The 12,598-nt window shown below is 41.2% G+C and overlaps 1 protein-coding gene across 7 annotated transcripts in view; it reads left to right on the top strand.

Moving 5' to 3' along the window:
* Nucleotides 1–12,598, top strand: part of MAGI1 (membrane associated guanylate kinase, WW and PDZ domain containing 1) — a 550,433-nt gene that overhangs the window by 513,807 nt on the left and 24,028 nt on the right. For all 7 annotated transcript variants that reach the window (XM_056524555.1, XM_056524556.1, XM_056524557.1 and 4 more), the window contains 3 exons: nucleotides 8,678–8,769; nucleotides 9,695–9,887; nucleotides 10,534–10,833. In XM_056524555.1, coding sequence (XP_056380530.1) covers nucleotides 8,678–8,769; nucleotides 9,695–9,887; nucleotides 10,534–10,833 — 585 coding nt within the window. The remainder of the gene's footprint in view (nucleotides 1–8,677; nucleotides 8,770–9,694; nucleotides 9,888–10,533; nucleotides 10,834–12,598) is intronic.

The following is a 12,598-nucleotide window of genomic DNA, read 5'->3' as shown; positions in this document are numbered from 1 at the left end:
GTCTCAGCAGAAGAGGCTCGGGCAGGTTCCTCAAAGACACTTCGAATTTCCGAGAAGAAGGAGTGTACAGAGGCAGTGACGGGGTCATTGCGGTCCCAGAGCGGTGTGGCCCAAGACAGGGCTTTTCCAGACAGAAGGCTGACTACGAAAGCCACCTTAGACCTTTCAGTGGGAAACTGGTCCGACATCATCTCCAAGTGCAATGAACATTGGGAAAGAAAGCCACGGCAAAACTTAGAGTCCCCATCAAATTTATCCGGCAAGGATAGTCGTAGTCCAGAAGCGGCCACTCGCTGCGGAGGAGGTGCAGGAGCTGGCGGAGGAGATGATTGCTGAAGCTGTGGTAGTAACTGCTGTAGCATAACGGTCAGTTGAGACAGCTGTTGGCCTTGTTGCGCTATCTGTTGTGACTGCTGGGCGACCACCGTGGTGAGGTCAGCGACAACTGGCAGAGGAACTTCAGCGGGATCCATGGCCGGATCTACTGTCACGATGCCGGCTGGCAGGTAGTGGATCCTCTGTGCCAGAGAGGGATTGGCGTGGACCGTGCTAGTGGATCGGTTCTAAGTCACTACTGGTTTTCACCAGAGCCCGCCGCAAAGCGGGATGGTCTTGCTGCGGCGGTAGTGACCAGGTCGTATCCACTAGCAACGGCTCAACCTCTCTGGCTGCCGAAGATAGGCGCGGTACAAGGGAGTAGACAGAAGCAAGGTCGGACGTAGCAGAAGGTCGGGGCAGGCAGCAAGGATCGTAGTCAGGGGCAACGGCAGGAGGTCTGGAACACAGGCTAGGAACACACAAGGAAACGCTTTCACTGGCACGATGGCAACAAGATCCGGCAAGGAAGTGCAGGGGAAGTGAGGTGATATAGGGAAGTGCACAGGTGATAACACTAATTGGAACCACTGCGCCAATCAGCGGCGCAGTGGCCCTTTAAATCGCAAAGACCCGGCGCGCGCGCGCCCTAGGGAGCGGGGCCGCGCGCGCCGGGACAGGACTGACGGAGAGCGAGTAAGGTACGGGAGCCGGGGTGCGCATCGCGAGCGGGCGCTACCCGCATCGCGAATCGCATCCCGGCTGGAGGCGGTATCGCAGCGCCCCGGGTCAGTGGATCTGACCGGAGCGCTGCAGTGAGGAGAGTGTAGCGAGCGCTCCGGGGAGGAGCGGGGACCCGGAGCGCTCGGCGTAACAGTAATGTACATTGCATCCCTGTAAACTATTAAAAGTGCAAGTTCATACAGTAGAGGACCACAGGACCACATGTACAAGCAATGATCAATACAACACCACTGCAGAAGACCACGAGAACGAGTATTGTATTGACAGTTGAGTGTTACCAAGGACTTCAGAAGAGAAGGATTTGGGGGTAGTTAACAGCGCTGCCAGGCCCTAAGGCAAGCAAGATGAATTCTTGGATGCCTAGACAGAGGTATAGCTAGTAGGAAGAGGGAAATCATGACCCTGCTGTATAAAGCTCTAGTAAACCTACATCTGGAATACAGTGACCAGTTTTGAACCTACAAAAAGTCATTGATAAAACAGAATGGGTCCAAAGATGGGCTAAAAATGGTGGAAGGTCTTAGAGCATTGTCTGGCAGAATAATTTTGCTACTTATCTCCACTTCTGCAAATGAAAGGAGATTCCCAGCCAATCCCTGATATGACCCTCCTCAGACAATTGGCTGAGCAGATATTTCCTGTATCTCAAGAGGAGATAAGGAGATGGAAATCAGCAGCTGGGAGAAAGTGGAGGGTGGGGTTATGCTTTCATTCTGCTAGATAACCTTGTCCCCCACTCTCTCCCTGCTGCTGATTTCCACCTCCTAATATCCTCTCAAGATACAGGAAATACCTGCTCTGCCAACTGACTTAGGAGGGTCAAATCCGGGATTGGCTGGTATCTCACTAGTATAAGCTATACGTTTTATCGCATTATATATAGATGGGCAGCTGGCTTGTGAGAATGAAGGGCTGATATAGTGCTGTGTCCCTTTCCCTGCACAGCAACAGTCATGGTCACCAGGCTGTGTAGTGAATGGAAGTCAACCCTATTGACTTTAAAAGGGTTCTCTGCCCCTAGACATCTTATCCCCTATCCAAAGGATAGGGAATAATATGTCTGATCGTGGGACCCCCGCGATCTCTGTGCAGCACCCGGCATTCGTTTTGAATGCTAGGTGCGGGTGGTCGTGGCGTCTTGGCCATGCCCCCTCGTGACATCACACCACACCCCCTCAATGCAAGTCTATGGGACGGGGGTGTGACAACACGACCCCCACCGCTTGCTCCAACCGTTTGGAACAAAATGTTCCGACCGCTGTGGCAGCGGTGTACCCTTTTAATGAATCTATGCTTCACTTTCCTGCTCAGAGGACCTCCCCAGGCTGGCTGTAAACCTGGTTTGGGCAATAGGGATTTGGACCTGCACAAGCACACACTGTAGGTCAGTATGGCCTTTGCTATATCTAAATTCACTTTTCAAGGGGTTAATTGGATTTAGATAGGTTGTGTTTTTCTTATGCAGTCAAACTTTCACCCATGGGTTGTGTGATTTTCTAGTCCCATTTTAGTGAATACCAGACACTGCCCATTGGTGTTGCTGTTTTTAGAAAAAAAGCAAACCTTTTCGAATCTCATACTTTTCCCTTTAACACACTCACCTCACTCAGTAAAGCTCTGTACCGTGCTGAAATCTCAAGATAAAAATCTTCTTAACTTTATCAGTGACACCAAATCAGCAGAAACATCATGTTATGCCTTAAAAAGGTTGTCTAGTCCTGATGTAAACATAAGCTGTAAACATAAGACCTGGTGTACAGACCCAGGAGACATTTAGCCAACCTGTAATCTTCATTACTGGTTGATTTTGGGTTTAGCTACAGCTGACATCGAGTCTCCCAGTCCTGACTGTAAAAGAGAAATAACAAAGTTTTATAGTAGTGCAGTGTGACGCGGATCGATGCAAGGATAACATGCATTGGATGGCTATTGACATTTTGTTTAGTTTTTTTTAAGGGTATTTAATCTTTATTAAGGTAAATTACCACTCAGGCTATAGAGCTGGAAAGAAAGCAAAAACTCCACTAATTGCATTATTGACTCAAAAACATTAAATGAAAATTTTAGCTTTAGCTTCTGCCGAGGAGCTTCTGTAACAGTCAAGTATTGAAGTGTTTATTAGTTTTTTTTGTTTGTTTCTTTTGTCCAAATTGTTGGCATTTTAAAATGTAGAAATCCATTTTACTTCACAACTTCAGAAGAAATCCCATGAATAAATATTAAAATATTATTTAACTATGGACAAATGAACTACTGTATATGATTTATTTGTAACTGTTCCAAAATTATGATATAGCTTATGTTTCCACTGTGGTTGGGGCTAAAGTGGACAGGCTGGTTATAGGTAGAATGCCCTTTGCCCAGGTTTTGAGAATAACCATAACATCAGAAGATGACTGCATTCAGGACCAGTGTTAGAGTACCTGTCACCAAACTAAACTTAGAATTACATAAGGAAATATATATTAAAAGACACTTTGCTATTTAATTGCTGTTAAAATTCTCAACCTTTATATGTTTTTAATGTGATTGAAAAAACATCCACTAGATGGCTCTGTTCTGTTCCCTGCGCAAGTCAAACAGTTAGTTTTGTCTCCTCCTGGCCTGGCAGGAGATCAAACTCAGGAAGTGTGTGTGGGGCATGGCGTGGCACAGCTCTCACAGGCTTCAGTGATGTCGCTCCTGCTGGGGAACACCCAATTTCTCCTGCCGGGAGCTCACACAATGTGAGCAAGGGGAAAGGTATGATACAAACATTTTTAAAGCTCAGAATATTTTTTTAAGGGCATAAGGGTTGTTGGGAGTAGTTAGCGATTATAATCTGATTTAGTTTAGAAAAAATGATTTGATGACAGGTACTCTTTAATAGTGTGCAACCTATCCATATGCACTGGGACCCTTGAAGAAGCTCTATGGAGTGAAACATGTCAGGGGGGCTATATCCTTTAACCAAGGATCACCAGCTTTAATGTCACTGTACTGCAGACAGTGACTCACTATATTTAGACAGTGATTGCTTGTTGCATACAGTGCACTACAACATCTTTAAGAAGGCTACAGGGTGGATATTAGAAGCATGATATGAAGCACTGCTGCTACCTAATTTATTGAATATGGAGTTCCCTTAACATTTTGACTCACACATCACTTAATACAGGATTAAATATTTATTCTTTCTTCTTTTTATTTTATTATTTTTTCTTTTATCTGGATAAAATAAAAGTTACATTTTATAGATTAGGGCAGTGGTCTCCAACCTGCGGACCTCCAGATGTTGCAAAACTACAACTCTTAGCATGCCCGGACAGCCGTTGGCTGTCCGGGCATGATGGGAATTGTAGTTTTGCAACATCTGGAGGTCCACAGGTTGGAGACCACTGGATTAGGGAATCAAAGAAAGGGTATTGTGGGCCTGTTTTAGGCCTTTGTATTAGTTTACTTATATCTACTCTATTGCCTAACTGGGCCGCTTTTGTGGTACCTCTGCTTTCAGCGTTTTCTTACTTGTCCTGTGATGTGTTTTATTCCATAACAAAGAGTGGCATTTCTTCAACGAGTGTTGCACTAGACATCAGGTATTCTTTGCTGAGTATAATAATAGGAAGATAAGCTCACCAGCCTATCAGACTTCCATTTGAAACACTTCTCTAGTGGTGCATGTGAGGAACACGTCACATCTTCCTTTAATTACTTATTCCAGGGCAACCATCAATCTATATTAATGCACAGCATAAGAAGTATCCAATACAAAAATCTGGCTTCCATCCCAACCAGTCACTTTACCCCCAAACAAACCCCTGACTTAACCACAGGTAGTGTCTTTCCCTAATTATATTGATCCATTTTTTCAAGAAAAGTCCTTACATTACCTTATCTCCTTGACTCACTTAATGGTATTGACTTGTGGAGACCACCACTTAAATCAATAGGAGTGAAGATCCGCTAAGGATCAGAAACTGTTTTCCGGTAATACTTTACCAGGCACCAAAATGACATTAAGTTGTTGTAGCCTTTTTATTCAGATTGCCTTTTCAGCTTTCCTATCCCGTTATGTCGATACAAATCTACTATGTAAGGGATGATAACGTCTTTGGTGGCTGAAACATTGTTTCTTGTCTGTTATCAAATTTGGTATTTTGTATGCACAATTGACCAAGAAGGTTATGCAGCATTAAATAATAAAGATACCCAAAAATGGGGGTGCAGCTCTCTTCACCGATTTATTACTGAGGTATCAGCTGTCTACTACCCAATGGGAAAAAAAAGGAAACTACTAAAACACAAAATAGCGGACCTCTAAGTAATAAATGAATCAATGTATAAAATATTTATTAGAGTAAAAATAATATACAATAATTGTGTCATACAATTAGAGACTGAATATCTGTAGGGCCCTTACAGTCCAGTCTCTATATTACAAACTTACAGTATAATGATATAGAAATAATTTATGCTAGTGACGGCACTGTTTCATTCAAATTATTATTCGCGTAACAGCACTGTATTAAATGCCAAAGTTCAATTCTCATTAAAGTATTTATAAATAAGCAGTCTTTGTATAATGAAATAACCTCACCGTTTGTCTTCAAATGCTGTACTGGACAGTTACACCCCACTCACCACTATTGTTGAAGGACTGCAAGTCCAAGAATTCCCGTAGTGGTATCGGGTCCTACAGGAGGTGTAAGGAGACTCCGGTATTGTCAGCGCAGCCTCTGTGGCGGTGCATCGTCTGTGGCAGCAGACATCGGGAGCTTGGATAGTGACCGCAGTGTCCACGGCGGCAGACGCAAGGAACTTGGATGGTAATCACAGCGTCTGTGGCAGCAGACGTCGGGATCTTGGATGTTCAGTTCAGCGTATATGAAGCTGAATGCCGGGAGCTTGTGTGAAGTGTCCTCATGTCTCCAAAGCAAGTAGGTACAGCTGATTCAGTCAGCTGATTAAATCAGGTATACTGATAATGGTACAATATAATGAATTAAAATATGTATGACAATACAGGCTGGATGCGTTTCAGGGTGTGGCAGCCCTTTCTTCAGCAGCAAATTGATTAGGTAGTTACTATTGTACCTACTTGCGTTGGAGACATGAGGACGCTGCACACAAGCTCCCGGCTTCATATACGCTGAATTCAACATTCCAGCTCCCGACGTCTGCTGCCACAGATGCTGTGATTACCATCCAAGTTCCTGGCGTCTGCCGCCGTGGACGCTGTGGTCACCATCCAAGCTCCCGACGTCTGCTGCCACAGACGCTGCACCGCCACAGAGGCTGCGCTGACCATACCGGAGTCTGCTAATCCTGACCCATGGTCCATCCAAGTATCGGGGTGCACCCCAGCTACAGGTTTGATAACCATCTAGTGCTCCTTACACCTCCTGTAGGACCCGATACCACTACGGGAATTCTTGGACTTGCAGTCCTTCAACAATAGTGTTGAGTGGGGTGTAACTGCCCAGTACAGCATTTGAAGACCAATGGTGAGATTATTTCATTATACAAAGACTGCCTATTTATAAACACTTTAATGAGAATTGAACTTTCTTGGCTTTTAATACAGTGCCGTTACTTGCATAATATTTTGAATGAAACTGTGCCGTCACTCGCATAAATTATTTCTATATCAGTATGCTGTAAGTTTGTAATATAGAGGCTGGACTGTAAGGGCCCTACACATATTCAGTCTCTAATTGTATGGTACAATTATTGTATATTCTTTTTACTCTAATAAATATTTTATACATTATTATTAATTTATTTCTCCGAGGTCAGCTATTTTTTTTAATATATTTACAATACATCTGTGGGCCCTAGTAAAGTATTTAGATGCCAGGGGAAAAAAATTAGATGAACAAATATAAAAAGTTAGTGCATAAAATTTGTTTATAAAAGATGTATTCCTAGGGCAAGACTTAGCTTAGGTCCTTCTGGCCAAATATGAGACCAGCTGAGTAATTCAAGCTTGTAGGACTCTCCTTCTATACATATGTAATAGCCATAGAGGAAGGTTATTTTTGTCTAAAACCATTACTGACTGCAGGTGTTTATCATCTCTTGGGGGTCTCTATCATTAAGTTTTTTCTCCATAATAATATATTCTATATTTTTCGGGGTTCCGAAGCAGAAAAGAATAGATATTGCATAACATTACATGTAATTGTGTCATTAATTGTTTGTTCTACAAGTTGGAACCTTGGGTGGTCCCATCACCTACCGAGCCAAACCTTGTTTGTGTAAGTAATATAGGATATCGAATGTAGCATATATTTTTTTTTACAAATTCTCATGGGCCAGATTACAAATAGCAAATTCTTCACCTGGCTTATTTTCTCACTTTTTCTTTAATTATTGTCAAGGTGCTTAGTATGTAGCTTAACAAAATTGTTTCATGGAAGATCTGTTTAATGGGAATTTATAGTTGAAGAATTTATGTGTATGGAATTGAAGGTTTCATTCCATTCAGAGTTATTGGGTTAATGTGAGTTCTAAAAAAAAATGCATTTCCATTCTGGCCAGGTCTAATATTGTTTGGGAAAAAAATTAATCTACTATATTCGGCTACTGAATAGACGGCTCAGGGTGTCGAATTTTTCTTTTGTGTTCCACCAGATGATTTATAATATCAGCTAACATAATTGTTTGGGGATTGTCATCATACAATAGAAGGGATGAGAGGATGCCAACATGAAAGTTACGACACACAAAGCTGTTCACTACTCAAATGGGGAAACTCTGTTATTATTTCATAGTGATAAATCAGATCAAATTTCATACTTGGCAGCATCCAAGTCATCTGGCAAACAAATTACCAGGAATTCTCTGAAAAGAACTGGCGTTTTGAATTGTAGGCCAAAGGAGACATTTTCGTTTTGGGCCCAATAAATTTGACTGTCTTGAAGCTAAGCGTGTTACATTTTACAGTTTAGGCAGTTTACAGTTAGAGTTAAAGGGGTATGCAAGCCTGAAGACCTCATCACCAATACTTTGATTCGCTGATAAATACTAGATAGAGAACTGATTCCTGGGACCCCCACCGAGTACAGGGGAACCGGATCTTCAATTTTATTTAATTTTTTAAGACTATTTATGGCTATGCAAACTTCTTCTGGCAGGAGTCTTACAGCTGGGGATTGGTAAAGCTTTCCAATGGTTGGCTTCCCATTGATCTAGTAGGTGATAAATGCTTTAGCCTAGAATAACTCTTTCATTATTCTGGTTTGCATTACCATGTACCATAAATAAGGAAAGAATTTGATCAATGCAATAGGGCACCCTTTTCATGTACATGCTCTCTTGGTATTACCACTTCATTTTGGGAGTCAGAAGCCACAGGACCTAGAGCTAAACAAAGAAGAAAGAGGGGGTAGGCAACACTTCATTTCTACAACAGCTGATAGACTTTCATAATTGTTTTGGGGCGTTCTCTCTCCCTAAGTAAAACCAATCTTTTATATACTGAAAGCATAATTTTTTTTCCCATACTAACATCCCAATACCTGTCATCTTAGTTCAATTTTTTTTTTAATTAAGAATGGAAGATAATAAATAAATTAAGACATTTTGTACATATAATAGAATAGCAATGTGTTTATTTTACTTTCCTTCCCTCCATTAGTTCCAGATTTCCAAGAGCATGATATCTTTTTATGGAGGAAAGAGACTGGCTTTGGCTTCAGAATTCTTGGAGGAAATGAGCCAGGGGAACCAGTAAGTACTGTAGAACAGCTGATGATGTGAAATGTACATGGTTATAATAGTAAAGCTTTGTAATAGTTGTTTATAAAAATAAGGTTAATAATTTAGACGTACAGCTGTGGATAGTATTGTCACTTAAAATTTGCACGGTGACATATAAAACGGTGACTCTGGAGAAATCATCTGGCAGCATTACTGAACTTCTTGGCACTTTTACCTCTTTCATATATCTTTGTGGATCCTTATAGACATAAGAGCAAATAAAAACTGATATCATAGCCAAAGTATTCAGTCATGACTCTATCCAGACTGGCATTATAGCTTACATTTTAACAGTGCCTAAAGTGAATTGGAATGTTTGGAGCAAAGATGTTTGAAATACTTCCTAACAGATCCTATATATAAATAAGATGTGTGCCAAGATGTCTATGCACCTCACTACCCTACTCTCTACTGACGAGAAAAAACTCCAGTTTGGTTGATTAGTCATGTTCCAAGGCTCAAATGTTGATTCACAGGATTTCTGCCTATAGGTGGCACTAGGGAGACAGTTTTGGTTCTTCTGGAGGAGAGAGCTATTCCACATATGCATTTTCCTAAAGACCCACCTACTAGTTTACTGCATGTATCAGAACTTCCTGAGAGCTCATCTACCGGAAAGAATAGTGCAGATGGAAAAGAAATAGAGTAATGACATATGTTATCAAAGTTTGTCCCTTAGAAAAAAACTTTTTTAATCTCAATTGCATGAAATGGACATGGAGATAGATCTTTGCATCAGCGACTGTTCTATAAGTAATAGCACATTAGTCTTCAGCACTACTGTGTCTGGTGCAGTTGATCCGTACATACCACAAACCAAGACACCCCAAAGTATAGTCAGTTATAAATTATAGTAAAAGTTATTTATTGCCTAACATGTTCTTTCTTTTCTTAGATATTCATAGGTCATATTGTACCTCTGGGATCAGCTGATGCAGATGGCCGGCTGAGGTCAGGAGATGAACTTATATGTGTGGATGGAACGGCTGTGGTTGGGAAGTCACATCAACTTGTAGTTCAGCTAATGCAGCAGGCGGCCAAACAAGGTCACGTCAATTTAACCATTAGGCGCAAAGTAGTTTATCCAGGTACGTTGACATTTTCATATCTAACCAATATCTATCTTACCTAACAATATCTCCAATATCGTGATGGGTCCTGAATAAAATAATTTAGTTGGTTTTTACTTAGCAGAACTTCTCATACAAAAAAAAGATCTCTACTAGAGATGAACACATTGAAGTAGGCAAACTGCTAGATGATTCTGCTTAACAGTCCATTGTTTTGCTTTATGTTCCGTGTTCTATGGGTTGACTACTGTTTAAGGGGACCAGTTTATTAAGTATGTGTACTAAGAGCTCACCCAGACATAATTGTTAATTCTCAGTTGGAAGTTTTAGACACACCTAGAGATTTACAGTTTGGAGACCACTGGTTTACACTCTGGGGGGGATTTTTCAAAACCTGTTCAGAAGAAAAGTTGCCCAGTTGCCCATAGCAACCAATCAGCTTGCTTGATTCATTTATAACAAGGCCTCTGTAAAATAAAAGAAGCAATCTAATTGGTTGCAATGGGCAACTGGGCAACTTTTCCTTTGCACTGGTTTTGATAAATCTCCCTCTATGTCTTAATATTATATGCAAGTTTTGCATTTACTTGCTTTGGTATTTTATCTTTATTGTTGGAATATTTAGTTTACTCATAACAAACCAACCCTTTTTTTTACCTTCCAGTCCCCAAAACAGAAAATGATGTCCCTGCTTCACCAGCATCTTCCCACCATAGCAGTAACCAACCTGCCTCTTTAACAGAAGAGAAACGCACACCACAAGGCAGCCAAAACTCGCTAAATACAGTCAGTTCTGGCAGTGGCTCCACCAGTGGAATTGGTAGTGGTGGAGGTGGTGGTGGCAGTGGATTAGTCAGCACAGTCATTCAGCCATATGATGTAGAGATTCGTCGTGGTGAAAATGAGGGCTTTGGATTTGTCATCGTGTCATCTGTCAGCAGGCCAGAAGCTGGAACTACGTTTGGTAAGTCCTATTGTTGTCTTGGTCTTTTGCATACGGAACACAGGAGACTTGTTTAACCCTTAACACCCTTTGCATCACCATTTAGTGAATACCCCAACCTTTGTTTGATAACAGTTCACTTCTTTAGGAGAAGGGAGGCCTTAACAAAGTCTCGTATCCCATTATGAAAGGTGATGGGAGCAATCAAGTCTAGTGCTCCTCTACGAGTACCCCCATAGCAGCCATACATACTACCTCTATGGTATGTACAAGCTTAGCCTGTAGTGGATTCTACTGTTGCTTTAAATCTTAATTTACAGATTATGCTTTCAGGATTTACATTGCTTCTTGTTTTATTCCATTAAAAAATACAACAGTCACCTGAAGACAGTAAAATTTGTAATTATTAGGAAATCTTAAGTGCGATTCTCTAGGTTTATAGCTCAGTCCTAGTGTTTAGGGAGCTGTAAAATCACTTCTATTCTACATAAGAGGCAGATAGAAGCCTTAATCAACACACTGGCTTCAGTCCTGAATGAAATATATACGTTCTTAGTGTAACATGTTGTTGGCTTTGTCTCAAAACACAAAATCAAAGTGACTTTTTAATACAGGTACATGGATTGGGAATATAAATATCTTACATTGAATAACACAAAATCTCCATAAAAAAGTACACCTATAATATCATATTCAAATACATATATTTCTATCTACAATTTGGTGAGATTTTGAGTTAAAATCTCCATCTAATTTGTGGTACCCTAAAATATTAGGAAATTACTTTATTACAGAATTGATCTACAATTCTGTAATAAAGTGAGTTGCAACTGCTACAAGAAGCTAGTAAAGAATGCAAATTGCCCGCAGTTGACGGCCATTAATAGTAGCTGGGGAGGACTAAGAGTTGTTTTGACCCTCTAGCAATGATAGTCGGGGGCCCCTGCAACAACCACCATAGTTTATACACCTTACTCAGAATTAGAATGTTGAAACCTACTTACCTAGAGATGTTAAACAGATGCCAGACACAACACTAGTCAATTGCTTACAGACCTAGCCCTCCATGATCTGTGAGACATAAGGTGGCTGCTGCTTCCTCTGCCCTTGGCTAGCATTGTGGCATATAGAAATCATGTCTGGCAGGAGGATGTGTGGTGTAAGTAAGCAATGAACATAGTTCCCGTAGATGTGATTCTTTATTGGTACAACACATTTTGGGATGCAAATGATCTCTTCTTCAGGCCTAGATGGACCTGAGAAAGAGAGATCATTTGCATAGAATGTGTCGGCAGATAAGAACCATTTGGCCCATCTAGTCTGCCCAATAATCTGAATCCTATCAATAGTCCCTGGCCCTATCTTATATGAAGGATAGCATTATGCCTATCCCATGCATGTTTAAACTCCTTCACTGGATTTGCAGCGACCACTTCTGCAGGAAGGCTATTCCATGCATCCACTACTCTCTCAGTAAAGTAATACTTCCTGATATTACTGCATAAACCTTTGTCCCTCTAATTTAAAACTATGTCCTCTTGTGGTAGTTTTTCTTCATATCAAAACGCGCTGTCCCACTAAAGTATCACATCTACTATAACCTTGTACAGTGCTTCCTTACACAGCCTCCTTCTATACAACACTAATGCCAGGATGCTCAATAAACCAGAGTGGTAGTCTAATGGTGTCCTACCAATCCTAAAGGAGATTTTACTATCATAATAGATTACATTTCATAATGTCTTTATTTTCATGATGTACCCTGTGCACCCTCTAAGAGTTTGCT

The sequence above is a fragment of the Hyla sarda genome, chromosome 6 (genome assembly GCF_029499605.1).
Source record: "Hyla sarda isolate aHylSar1 chromosome 6, aHylSar1.hap1, whole genome shotgun sequence".
NCBI lineage: Eukaryota > Metazoa > Chordata > Amphibia > Anura > Hylidae > Hyla > Hyla sarda.
Note: the sequence above shows the minus strand (reverse complement) of the source record. Positions and strands in the feature narration are given on the sequence as shown.